General features: G+C 36.5%; 1 protein-coding gene across 1 annotated transcript in view; it reads right to left on the reverse strand.

Moving 5' to 3' along the window:
- Positions 1-13,865, reverse strand: part of CORIN (corin, serine peptidase) — a 220,577-nt gene that overhangs the window by 49,835 nt on the left and 156,877 nt on the right. Inside the window, exons 6-9 of the mRNA XM_023532241.1 lie at positions 10,627-10,734; positions 9,309-9,419; positions 7,415-7,531; positions 5,690-5,797 (exon numbers count right to left, since the gene is read on the reverse strand). Coding sequence (XP_023388009.1) covers positions 5,690-5,797; positions 7,415-7,531; positions 9,309-9,419; positions 10,627-10,734 — 444 coding nt within the window. The remainder of the gene's footprint in view (positions 1-5,689; positions 5,798-7,414; positions 7,532-9,308; positions 9,420-10,626; positions 10,735-13,865) is intronic.

Raw genomic sequence — 13,865 nt, forward strand, 5'->3', positions numbered from 1 at the left:
TTTGGAGATTTTTGAGAAATGAGACTATACTTCTTAATCTCAAAGTCAGCACCTAGGACAGTGCCAGAATGAAGGAAGGAAAGAAGGCCGCGGGGGTGGGGTGGAGGGGAAGTGTCAGAACTATCCTAGGCACTTAAAATGTAAAAATAATAAAAAATAAAGTTTCTACTACAGACATACTCCACAATCTTCACAGGAAGAAAGGCACACGTTCTGATAGCTGTACTAGTATGAACAGGCTAGGATAGTATCTTTGGACAAATGCTAGGAGCTCAGAGGGGCAAGATGGAGCAAGAGGGACTTACAAAGCCTTCCAAGGATAAACTGGGTTTGGGCAACTTTTGGGGAATGCAAGAGAAAGGCCCCCTGTTTCCTCACTGCCACTTTCCCAGACGTGAGAGTGAATGAGCAAGTATCTTCGTGGAATGGCCTGGGCTGCCTGAAGACTCCAGGCCTTATTAAGAGTTATTATTCAAATTAAATTTAATTATTTATCTAGGAAATGGTATGCATGCAAATAGATTAGCAGTAAGAATTGGTGTGAAATATTAAAACAGCTCCAGGACTACTTCTCCATTTAAAGACTCTGAGGGATTCACAGAGATTATGTGGATAAGGAGGGTTGATGGCCAGATGGAAAGTCTTATGGACAAAGTGTAACAAGACTCTCAGTTTACTGGGGAAGACGTAACACTATAAAGTTAGTACAATCTTGAGGGTGAGTACAGGGCGAGTATAGGATGGAGGGAAGAGAAAGAGAGGAGGTGTGGGGCTGGTTAAGTTTACCATTTTAATTTGTGAAAAAGGAACATTTACATATTTCAACTTCAGATTACTTTAAAAATGCATATGCCTCTAAACAATAAAAACATTACAAAGATGCGTAAAGAAAAAGTTCCTCATCTTCCCACTTCTGTTCTCTCGCTTTCTTTTAAAGTCAACGGATGGGTTTGAATCCTTTTATGACTTTCACTGCTCATCTTTATTCCTATGAGCATTTACATGCATAGACAGAGATGTGTGTTTGTCTCTGCGAAAGCAGAATTGTATTGTTATTACTCAACTTTTTGTTGCTTAATTATGACCATTTTTCAAGTCAGTAAATGCAGTTTAATTGTATATTTCTCCTAATTTTTAAAATATACTTATAATTATACAAAAATGACATTATTCACATAGATTTCTGATGCAGTCTTCTTTTTTTATTGCATATGACTTTCTTTATCTCTCTTCCTCTACCACCCTACCAAGTTTTACTTTTTATTGGTGTATTTCATTTAGTTGATCAACAAACATAACACATAGATAATTTTTCTCTCTTTGATGTGTGGAGAACTTATTGCTTTCGATTTGGAATAAGACATAACTCTTAAGTGTTTCAGAGCCAAGGGAGATGGAAGAATCAAGTTATCATGTTATTTGGGAGATCTTCATTGAATGTAATATGGTTGATCGAATCTTGTGTTTTATTCATTCGTAAGGCATTCTTCATAGAGTGCTAAGCAAGAAAAATTCTCATGATATCTGACAACTTCAAGTTCTCTGATTTATGATATCAATAAACTTTTTATCTTGAGACTCACTCACTAGCCTGGTTTACAATAGCCACTAGAGGGCAATCATGTCACAAACATGTGAGGATGTTCAAATGTCACAGTAGTGTTTTCAGTAGGAGTTTGACGCAGTGCCTAGCAAAATATGCTGAACCTAGATGAGATTTTATAATATCTGTTTAAAAAACAACGATCCTGGTGGAGTCTTAATGATATCTCACCTTCCAAAGTCTGAAACGAGATTTGTTAAACTCAACCTAAAGACAGGATTGTTAACTAAATGATGTTACATCCTTGTCATGATGCAATACTCTGAAGCTAATGGAAATCATGTATTAAATGACGGTCATTTACATAAAAAATGTCACTTTTCAATGTCCAATGGCAAATATACTATTCTAAGATTTATCCTTGCCTCAAGCTCTAAATCTATCATTTTTATTGAGTTATAATTCACATATAACATATTAGTTGTGTTTAACATGATTCAATATATGTACATTATTATTTTTAATAGTTTAATGAGTTATTTTAAGGTGAATACCCTTGTAAACTTCCACCCAGGTTAAGCACTGACCTTTGCCAGGCATTCAGGATGCCTCTGCATATACCCTGTCTTACATGAGCCTTCTCCTCTCCCCGCAAAAGTAATTGCTGAGTTTCAAAGTTATCACTTCATTGCTCTTCTTTATAGTTTTATCAACTAAATGTGCAGCACCTCCAGATCACTATATTTCAATCTTGCTCATTTTTAAAAATTTGTTTTGTATTTTAAGTCTCTTATAATATCTGGGTTCCCTTTCCATCCCTTTATTTTTCCTTGCAGTTGAACTGTTGAAGAACCCAAGGATTTGATCTGTAGAGTATGCTGGATTTTTCTGCTTGCACACTTTTGGTGAGGTGAGCACGTTCCTCCATCCTCCCTATTTCCTGAATATCAGTAGCTGAATCCAGATCCAGAGGGTTGATCAGGTCTCATCCATTGGCAAGATAGAGATGCTGTGGTGTTCTCTTTTCAGAAGGCACATTGTGTCTAATTTCTCTCCTTTTGTGATGTCTGCAGATGGCTCAATGCTTTGACCCATTCATTCATTGTGTTGCCAAATAGTAATATTCTAACTGAATACTTTATTTTTCACTTACTAATTGAGAATGCTCTTACAAAGAGATCATTCTACTCATTTATCACTTGCTCCCAAGGACTGAAGTCATCACCCATTATGGTATCTGGTGTTTTTAGCAGACCCTATACTATTTGTTCCTTCTAACTAGAGATTGAAAGAAAAGGACAGGAAATTTATAAACCATTGCACATTATTTGAAGAGCAAAGCTATTCATTTCTTTCTGGATCTTGGAGGCAAAAAAAAAAAATGCATGAGTAAACACATAGAACTAAAGGTTGATGGAACACCAGGGGAAACTTGGGGGAGTCCTTGAGGCTTGACAATCATACCTGGCTTCAAACAGCCATGGCGATCAAGGGTGCAGACAGGTGCGGAGCTACTCTTTCCACCAGGTTCTCCAGCTTTATAGATTGCATATTATAAACCAGAAGTGATGGATTAGTACCTCCATAGCAAAGAGGAGGATATGTCTGTCGTTTGCTTCCAGGATGCAAAGATGTTAAAAATTCTAGATTATGAGTAGATGTGGTGATACTGTGATACTTCAAGATTATAAGTACGCAATATCATCAGAGATGTGGTTTTTAGGCATTTTTTAAATTGTAGGCATGTCTGAGAATCTGAGATAAGTCATGGACCTTCTCCATCGAAAAATGGAATGCTATGAAGACTATTTTATATCCAATTCCAGGGATGTCACATATCTTTGCAATCTGGTCATGAACAGGCCACTAAAGCAATAATTCTCAATCTTGGATACACATTGGAGTTACCTGGGACCATTAGAAAGCTATGTAATATTTTATGGGATGACTAGAACCAGTAACTTCAAGGACTAGAATCCCTACAACTCCAGTGAGATGCTGACTCTAACGGACAGAATATCCACGTTCTCCAAATTCATATTCTCCACTGGCAGGGAGCCAAAGAAAGTTGTGCCTCAGAATCTAAGTAATAATTGTCTCTCTAGTGGTAAAGATATTCAAATAATTAATCAAATTTTCAACTACATGAAGATTTTTCTAAGAGATGCTGCCTGCCCATCTTTACAGAAAACCAAGCACACACCTGCCATCCTAAAGCTCTTTGAAAAAGAAGGAATAACATCTTTACTCTCAACTGGGAGTTAGGCATATTCACTGCTTTTAATAACACAGGAGTGGGGACCAGTGACTAGCGCGGTGCCTGTCATTCAGAAGAAGGGATGTCAGTGCTGAAAATATATGAAGAGAACTTGGCAAGAACATCTATGGTGAAAGAGGAAGCTGGTAAGACAATGAGGCACTAGGGAAACTGAGTATATTTGAAGAATATAAAGAGAAAATCAAAGTAGTATATATGAATGGGAAGATGGCAGTATGTTCTCCTACATTAAAAAGCTGTCTGTCTGCAGGGAGATTGGAACCACGCCTCCCTTCTTCACCATTAAAGTGCTTGGTGCCCACCCATGTATACATCGTACACATGCTATAAATGTTGGTTGAATGTATGAACCAGAGTTATCTAGTGCCTTTCCTACCACTTCTTTTTTGAAAGATAACATTCAATTCTTTTAATTTTGAAATATTTTAAATATAGAAAAATAGGATAACATACATCCCGTTACTCTCCACCCAAATTTGACATGGGTTAACAATGCTCTTTTCACTTTTTTGAACAGTAGGTGAAATTTCATGTCGGACAACCCCCAAAACTTTAATAATGAACAGATGTCTTTGAGATGACACTGTCACTGTTCACAATTACTCATTTCAAGTTCAAGGTAAAGAAACAATTCTAAAGCAGTTACAGAGCGGGTTGAGAGATAAGCAAGTGAAACAATGGACCCAGAACATAGACATTTATTTAAATACACATTTAATTAGTTCAGAGTGAGTAAAATGGCAGTGGGTCTTAGTGGTCAGACTAATACCTATCTGAACTGTTTTCTTATATGATAAGTGGAGGAAGGCTGGGTATTGTGCTTTCAGTCAAACAGTCATTAAGTGCTCATGAAAATAAAAAGTCCTGTCAGTCTGGGTTTTTAATTGGCTGCCTCCCTCCAATTCCTTCCCAGTACACGGTTTTCACCCCTTGCGGTTCCCTAGTGGTTACGGGGATAGTCTCTATGAGCTCTACATCGACCCAAAAAGGCCACTGAGTAAAACCAGGACCCCAAAACTTTAGCAAACCCAAGGACCCAAACCCATCAGCCTTTCAACTCCCTGGCTTCCAGTCTTGCCGACCGAAAGCTGATGGACCTGCTTTCAGATGTCAAGCTCCAAGCTGAAGGTGAGGCCAAGTTTCATCATAAAGGGTGAAAGCAGTGAGTGGAATATGAAAGCAGAGCCCAGAAGCAAAAAAAAAAATCATTACTAGAAAAGTCTTTGGGGCTTTTCTGATTCATTTTCAATTTCCCATGAGAATCTACACAGCCCTCTGCTATGCCTTCCCATTCCATCTTCTCCTAAGAACTCCTCCTCCTGAAAGCCACTTATGGAGAGCCCCCGTTCACACCGTTTAGAGTAGTTACGTTTCCACGGAAACACATTAACATAATGGCTATAATATCATTATAGATCAGCAAAGCTCCTGGAAAGGTGAAAATAAATTTTATTAAAAAAACAGCCAGAGTTCTATGCGGCTATTTAGATGAACTTCATGTTTACTTCTTGGATAAAGTTTCCACCCTTGAAACTGCTTTAACAAGGAAGAAAGATAGCATCTGCCTGCAGATGGAGCCAAGAAAATAATATATAGGAGCTGATGTTGCGTTGAAAGTAATGGTAATGATATTAAGCAGTGTGGATTTATAGTCCATTCATAATGACACATTTGTTTCTGATTTCAGTTAATTAAGACCATTTTGTTTCTTTTCTGCTACCACATGCAATCTTTAAAACAGAAAAAGAAAATAGATACAGATATATTTGGAGAGATTCCAGATTTCATCATTTTAAAGTTAATGCAAAAGAAAAGAGCCGAATGCATACCCTGACATGAGGATTGCATTTGTCAGCTGCTGTACTTACTACAGTTATTCAGACTGTTGTTGGTGTCACAAAGAGAGCTACCATCACATGAACCAAGGCAGGAATTGTAGAGGCATCTTTGGTCACCTTCTTGACATGGAGTCTGACCTACAGAAGGGGGAAAAGCACATTCATTTTCATCACCATGTAAATTCCTTACACTAGGATCTAAAGGATCAAGAAAGTGTGGTGTAGCTGAGGAATGACATAACTTTAATTTCTTTCCAATTTCTCTGAAAATATTGAACACATGTTAAATAGGTGCTTTATGGATTAATTTTCCTGGCAACGAAATACAACACAGTTATTCCAAAAGGATTCTGTAGGAATGAAGAAATGAGTCAACCTATCCGAAAACAAAACAAAACAAAGTGTTTTATATTTAGATGGGTGTATATACTTGATTACAAAATAAAATTTAAGTAATTTGAAGGTGGGCCAATATAAAGATCCTGAAATTTTAAATAGTAAATGGTATTATTTTAAAAACTTTCCAACTCTAGTCTTCTCTCTAAAAGAAAATGTTTTCTCTAATAAGAAGTAGGTCATCAATACCAACACAATAAAGACACTTTATCATGGTGCAGCTGTTATCCGCATTTTCTGTATGTCTTTGGAAAGTATGATTGGCCTGGCTACGAAGACCTGAGAATTAGGTTTCTTGTTTCCAATGAATGACAACAGTAATGTCAGCCTAATGGCTTTTCCTTAAGGTATGTAGAGAGGAAACTCCCTTTCCCATTGATTTCCTGGTCATTTGTAGATTAAATGGATAAGGTCGTAAATTACTGCCCATTCTATTTCTAGTTCTCTTCCATTACACTCAATTACTTTCAGACCCATCATCTAGAATCTAGAAAATCTTGTAAGGCATTTTTACGTATAAATGATAGTATGTGTATACACACCATCATTCTTACCTATAATTCTAAGACAATGTTTATTATACTGGACTCTTCTTTCCAGTACCATTAATGTGCAATATACCATAATCTTGCAGAGAAGAGATGGCACTGTTTTTTTTTTTTTTTTTTTTTTTTTTTTTTTTTTTTTTTTTTTTTTTTTTTTGGTCAGCAGAGTTAAACCGTTTTTGCAAGGTAAGCCTGGCTAATTTCTATGAGTTTAGTCTCTTAAAGAAATTTTTTAAAGACAACATGCAGTCGTTATTTCAGTACATATAAAGTGCCTCCCATGTGACAAGCCAGGCACTGAGCATTAAATGAAAAAAAGGATGCTAGTTTATGCTCTAATTAGGAATATCATTATGAACAGCAATTTAAGTACATTGCTTGGTAATGTGAGGCATAAGCCTCTTCTCTACACATAGTTATTTTAGGAAGCTGTTACACTTAATTTCAGAAGCCAATTTCTTCTCATTGGAATCTAATCTAATTAAATCAAATATTACATTCTGAACTTTTCTCTTTATTATGGTGTTGCCTTCCCCCATCAAGCAGTTAACTGAATCCTTCCACGCCGATTAAGTGTTTAACCTCTACTCTTCACAGTTAGGAGTGATTTTTCAGTATAAGTTGCTTGAGAATTGTATTTGTGACAAGAGAGGGTTTTCTGGCTCACCAGTGCCGTGAGGACCACTGTTTTAGGCAACCTGGAATGATCTGTATGGGAGTCCTGCTTGAGCATTTGGCAACTTCCAACTTTTGCTTCGTTGCCAAGGAAAGGCCCACCAACCAGGAACGTTTCAGGGCTGTAGCGCACACTCACTGCTACTGCAGCCTTCCTCGTCACTTCTGTCCTTACAGTCCTCGTCTCCGTCACACTGGAAAGAGCTGGGGATGCACTGTCCATTTCCGCATTCCATCAGACCCTGGCTGTGGCAGGCTAGAAAAAGCACAACTGATTTTCATGTTATTTATTAGTACTTCTTTCAGTCTGCAGATCATATAAATGGTTCCGGTTTATCTGGCATCACCCAGAAGTGAAGTATCCTGAAAACCTGAATGCTCTGCGTGAAGAAACGAATGTATCATTGATTTTTTAAGTTCCAAGTGTTTTTGAAATGGAAAGTTTTCTTTCTAAAATTTCTCATGCCTTATTAAATAGCATTTACTGAAAATTAACATTTTTTTTTTTGATAACTTCAGGATAGGAGATAGTAGTAATGATGGAGGTAGTGATAATACTAAAATAAAAGGCACAATTTAGTAAAGGCTTACTATATGGTAATAACTGTGCTGAAAGTATTATGTATATAATCTCATATCCTCATAACAAACTTGCAAAGTAGATATTACAAACTCGGTTAAGAATAAAGAACCTGAAACTTAGAGAGTTGATTGGTGTCTCATGGCTATTAAAGTCACATGGCTATTAAAAAGCAGGGCCAGAACGTGCAGGCACATTTCTCTGACTCCCAGCCCGAGCATTTAATTCCATGCAACCTGACCTAATGAGCCAACGAAATGATACAAATGAAAGAACTTGCACAGTAGCTAACACAAAATGAACACTTTATTTCAAACTTGCTATGACATCTGACCTTGGAAAGGGATGGTCTAGTGGCCTTTAACCTTCCAATTCTCACAAATTGTCTAAATTCTATCCCTCCCGCCCTTTAGAGCATCAGAAACCATGTATCATATGACCTCAGCCTTCAATGAATTACTGTTGAACATTGCAACTCCCTGTTCTTGGATCAAGGCTTAACACCAGAATCATTATACTTGAGCATCATGTCCTCACTTTCCCAAGATGATAGTCAAGATATGGTTTGCTCTGGTCGGCTGTGTTCCACTAAGCAAGGACTCAGGAGATACTCCAGTTCGAATTCAATTCAGGGAAGGAGAAAGCCGGGCATTACATTTGTTAATTTATTTGACTTTTCTTAAGTCAAAATAAAAAACATACAAACTGCATTTCTATTTTTGCCTCAAATTATAGGCAAATTATATAATCGGTGTCTTATGTATCAACTTTGTCTACTTTTATTGAACAGTGAAAGATGGCATTAAAAGTTTAATTTATTCAAATGCATAAAATGCATCATGTGAACTCTTTCAGGTTACTATTACTCTCTTTTAACACCTAGCTGCTTCTATTCAATCATTTTATTATTCCCTAGATAGTGTAACAGCTACCTGAAGACTGTTCACTCACTCAGAATACAATAAGCTATAAAATTGTAATTATTGTCACATTCTCTGTTTAAGTCTGTAAACATTAAAAGATCTCTTCTGTCTAGAAATTCTTCCCATGTTCTCCCACAAATGGTGTCAGAGAACATGTTTGGAGGCTCCTGCTACGAAGGTAAACCACTCATATATTGTTCGCAAACAAAAAGTCCCCCAGCCTTTGTGACAAGAACATCCCCTTTGACAAAATTACAGATGCAGAAAGGAGACGCGGGGAACAAGGAGAGAGAAAATAGACACCTGCTTGGCCAAACTGGCCAAATGAAGCTTAGAGTTCTAGTGAGAAACGTGTGGAAATCAAATACACGACATTGTTATTGTCCTCGCACCACTCAATTATCTTTCTAGGTGATGGCCAAAGCATAAAAATCTTTCCCTTTCAATGTTTTAGTGAACATTGAGTATATTGGTTTAAACAAGCAAGAAGTGGGAGGGGGAAGCAAAATAAAAATCCTCAGGGCACTCACAGCAATTGACCTCGTCAGACTTATCCACACAGTCATGGTCACCGTCACACACCCACTCCATCATAATGCAGCGTCCATCTCCGCAGCGATGCTCTTTTGTGAGATTGCAATCTGGACAAAAGAAAAAGTCCCTGAGGATGTGGAGAACCAGCATGACAAACACTTAGACCTGTCTGGCTCATGATTCTAATTGAAGAGAGTCTGTTCCGATTGTTCCCACACCTTCAACAACTTTTCTATGATGAGTCTGGCACAATTCACCTCCCACCCAAGCCTGTGGCCCACTAACCACCATCACCATAACCTACCTGTTTTTCAGAAGAAAAAGAATTGCCCAGCTTTCTCAGGACCCATAGTTTGTTCTGTTGTTGTTTTTTGTTTTGTCTCATCATTGTTTTCTTTCTTTATGAAAAGTTGGTGATTTTTACACTGGCTCAAATAAACAGAACTCTGATTTTGATTTCACAAGGTAGGTAGCTGATTTGACGTATTCGTGACAACTTTATCATGGTTTCTGACACTTGCCACTCTGGAGCGTTCCTCAATCATACTACTGATGCTTTGCCAACATCCCTTTTGATGTTCTCTAATGCTAAATACTATCTCACATCATTAGTCCAGTGCCCCTCATCATCCCAGCTTATCCTTTCATTCGTATTACAAAGTTCCTATGCTACACAATAATGTCTTACCTAAATATCTTAATGCTAATCTCAAAGTCAAAAAGGTAAATAAGCAAGAGGAATTTTGCTGGCTTAAATTCACGAGATGGCATTCAGAGCTGAACATGACTCTTTATAAGGTAGGTTCGTTCTTAAAAGATAAGATCAGCTTTGTACATCAGATAAACGTGTCACCTTAAACCTACGTGTCACTACTACGGAAGTCATCTCTGTATCACTTGGTAATAAAGGAGGGATTTTGGTTACATTTAATAAGGGGATCAAGATGCAGACAATATATCTGTCTGCAAAGTTTTGCTCAAGTGCTCAAAATCTAAACATGAGCGACCAGAAGAAGCAGGGAAGAAACAGAACATTTGCAGAGAGAAAATATTAACATATTGACAACCTGTACTTATCTTTCACTCCAATTCTTTAGCGTGTCCTTAGTATGACTGTTTATGTAAAAAGTATTACATTTACACATTAAACATGGTTAAGACTAGTAATTGAAAAAACTTCCATTTTCTAAAAAGTAAGAAGCCAACCATTTTGTAATTTAACCTGCTAATTACATTAACAAACAAGCTATAAGTTCTAGATTATAAATTTCTGTGATTTTAAATGAAAACATATAGGAAAACAATGCTACTTACCACAGTTTTGCTCATCACTCAGGTCCCCACAGTCATCATATCCATCACACACAAGGCTATAATTAAGACACTTGCCTGTGTGACAGTGAAATAGATTTTCACTGCAATCTGCAAATGAGAGAAGCCACTTGTGTGTCATTAGAACGGAACAGGGCGTTATAGTAACACTTTATTTAACAAAAGTATATCGATAGAGAGAAACCATAATGATAACCTGGTCCACGTCTATTGTTTTACAGGTGAAGAAACTGGTGTAGAGAGATGCAATGACTTGCTCAAGGTCACATAACAAGTTACTGCAGAACCAGTACTAGGACACACTGGCTCCCAAGCCAAAGCTTTTATTACTTTCTAAGTCTTTATCTGACTTTTACTCTATGTCACCTGAAAGCTCCTTTATAGTCAAATATGAGAAAAGACATTCTTAATTCATTAAAGTTCCTAATGAAGTTCATGTTCATAAAGAATCAATGATTTTAATAGATGGTGAGTAGTTATTTTCTAGAAATGTCTTTTTTATAATGAAAGTCTAGTATTGTCAATGATAAGCATAAATTTAACTGAGAGAAAAATTATTTATATTATAGAGTCATTATTTACTTTCACACAAACATTATCATTTAAGTCAATTGAGTGTTTAATAACATGACCCTTAAATAAGCAACTATTGTCCTAGGTTGTGGTGGCAAGATAAGAATAAATGATATGGAACCTCAGGAAGTTTATGGTTTAATGTTGGAATAAAAAACTTGCAAGGAAATTTTAATAAGAAGATAAGTCTTGTACTTGGGCAAACCAGAACTCTTATCCTGGTTCTGCCATTTACTAGCTATGGGAATTTGAGTGTGTTAGTTAAAATCTATGAGTCTGTGAACTGCTCTGTGAAATTAAGATATGATCGGTTACTTAAAAGATATTGGAAGAAGAGATTAATAAAATAATGCATAAGATGTCCAGGCAATTTAATGGGAAAAGTATGCTCTTCAACAAGTGGTGATGGGACAATCGGATTTCAAATGTGCAAAACTGAACTCTGACTTTTACCTCCAAACATACACAAAAATGATCTCAAAATGGATCATAGACAAGTATAAGAACCAAAATTATAAAGCTTCTAGAAGAAAAAATAGGGGAAAAATATGTTTGTGACCTTGGGGTTAAGCAAAGAATTCCCAGATATGACAACAAAAGCACAAGCCATGAAAGAAAAATTATTCAATGGACCTCACAAAATTAAAAATATTTGTGCTTCTAAAAATACTATTAAGAATATAAGACAAGGCATACACTGGAAAAAAAAAATACTTGCAAATCATGTATCTGATAAAAGACTTATATCCAGAGTATATATAGAACTCTTACACTCAATAATAATTTTGGAAACCCAATTACTCATAGATAAAAGACTTAAATAGAAAGTCTTCACAGAATGCATACAAACGGCTAATAAGTCCATGAAAAGGTGCTCAGTATAATTAGTCATTAAGAAAAACCATATTAAAACCACAGTAAGATACTGTTGTTATATACCCCCAAAATGGCTACAATAAAAAAAAAAAAAAACAGAGAATACAAGTATTGGCAAAGATTTTGAGAAACTGGAGCTCATACATTGCTGGTCGGGATATAAAATAATAACACCACCTTGGAAAGCAGTTTGGCAGTTTCTTATAAAGTTAACCATAACCTCACCACATGATTCATGAATTCCACTCTTAGAAATTTACCCAAGAGAAATGAAACACATATCTACACAGAGACTTGTATGTGAATGTTCACAGCAGCATTATTCACAGTAGCCAGAAACTAGAAATAATCCAGACACTCAACAACTGGCAAATGGATAAGCAAAATGTAGTATACTCACATAATAGACTACTATTCGGCAATTAAAAGTATCGAACTACTGATACATGTGACAACATAGATGAAACTCAAAAACATTGCGCTAAGTGAGAAACCAAATACAAAGGCTACATATTGGGTGACCCACTTATGAAATTCCCCCAAAAGGCAAACTTATAGAGACAGAAATCATAGCAGTGGTTAGCTAGAAAGGTAGACGTAGTTATCTGGGAACTGGTTGGAAATACGTGGGAGAGAAATTTGGGGGGAGATGAAAAGTTCTAGAAGTGGATTGTGGTCATGGTTGCCCAACTCTATAAATTTATTAAAAGTCAGTGAGTAAATTTATGGTATGTAAATTATACCTCAATAAAGATGTAAAAATGTTTAAAATTAATATATGTTAAAAAACCTCAATTGAATAGAAACTAGATTTCTTAAATGTATTATCTTTTCCCTTATTTAAAATGAATTAAGTGCAAAAATAGATTCTTAGATCTGGAGAGGGATCATGGAAGATGGGCAGAACTTTGGTAGTATGGATGGAGTGAAAACTTCACCATGCTTCAGGTAGAGGGACTAGCAAGAACAAAGGAAAGAAGTGAGAAATAAGTCTTTTGAATTCCAGCCGATTATTGCTCTTCAGGCAGAAGCCTGTATTCATGCAACTGGTCCTACTCTTCTAAAAAGAGGTTACTTAAATACTTTTAGAATCACATCATTTTAAAAATGAAATGGGCCTTAGAGATCATCTGTTTAGCACCTTCATTAAGCGTGCCTGTATGTGCACACACACAAACACAACACACACACATATAGTCACACTTACGCACATGCAGAAACTTGTAAGTACTTTTTAAAATTTCCCCGAGGCTGTTTAATTTTCGAACAAGAATGACCATCATAGGGGAAAAAATATATAAGAACTAAAAAGAGGTCCTAGTTTTCACCTCGACAGTACTATTTTTTTCTGTTCAGCAGAGGGCACTAACTCCCCGCCCTGCACCCTACTGCTGGCTGGGACTACTGCGCACATGTGAGCTGAGTGAAAAAGAGTTACGATGACATTGGTGCTCTAGCCTGCTGAGCAGAGTCGGGGAATGTGTGTATCAAGATATTTACATTTCCTTGGGAAGTTATAAACGATCTATTTGATTTTTGTTTTGTTTTATTTCAGTGTACATTAATCCTACAGGAAGTTTTGAAGCAGTATGCTAGAATCACCAAAAATCAGAGTTCTCAACCTGACCATTAGTGCAAAAGTACTTGCATTTCCCCAAAGGTTAGGGTGGGATGGAGAGGTGGCAAATTTAAAATCATACGGACTAATTTTCTTAAGCTATACACTTTATTTATTTATTTATTTATTTATTTATTTATTTATTTATTTATTT

Source organism: Pteropus vampyrus, unplaced genomic scaffold (genome assembly GCF_000151845.1).
Source record: "Pteropus vampyrus isolate Shadow unplaced genomic scaffold, Pvam_2.0 Scaffold79, whole genome shotgun sequence".
Taxonomy (NCBI): Eukaryota; Metazoa; Chordata; class Mammalia; order Chiroptera; family Pteropodidae; genus Pteropus; species Pteropus vampyrus.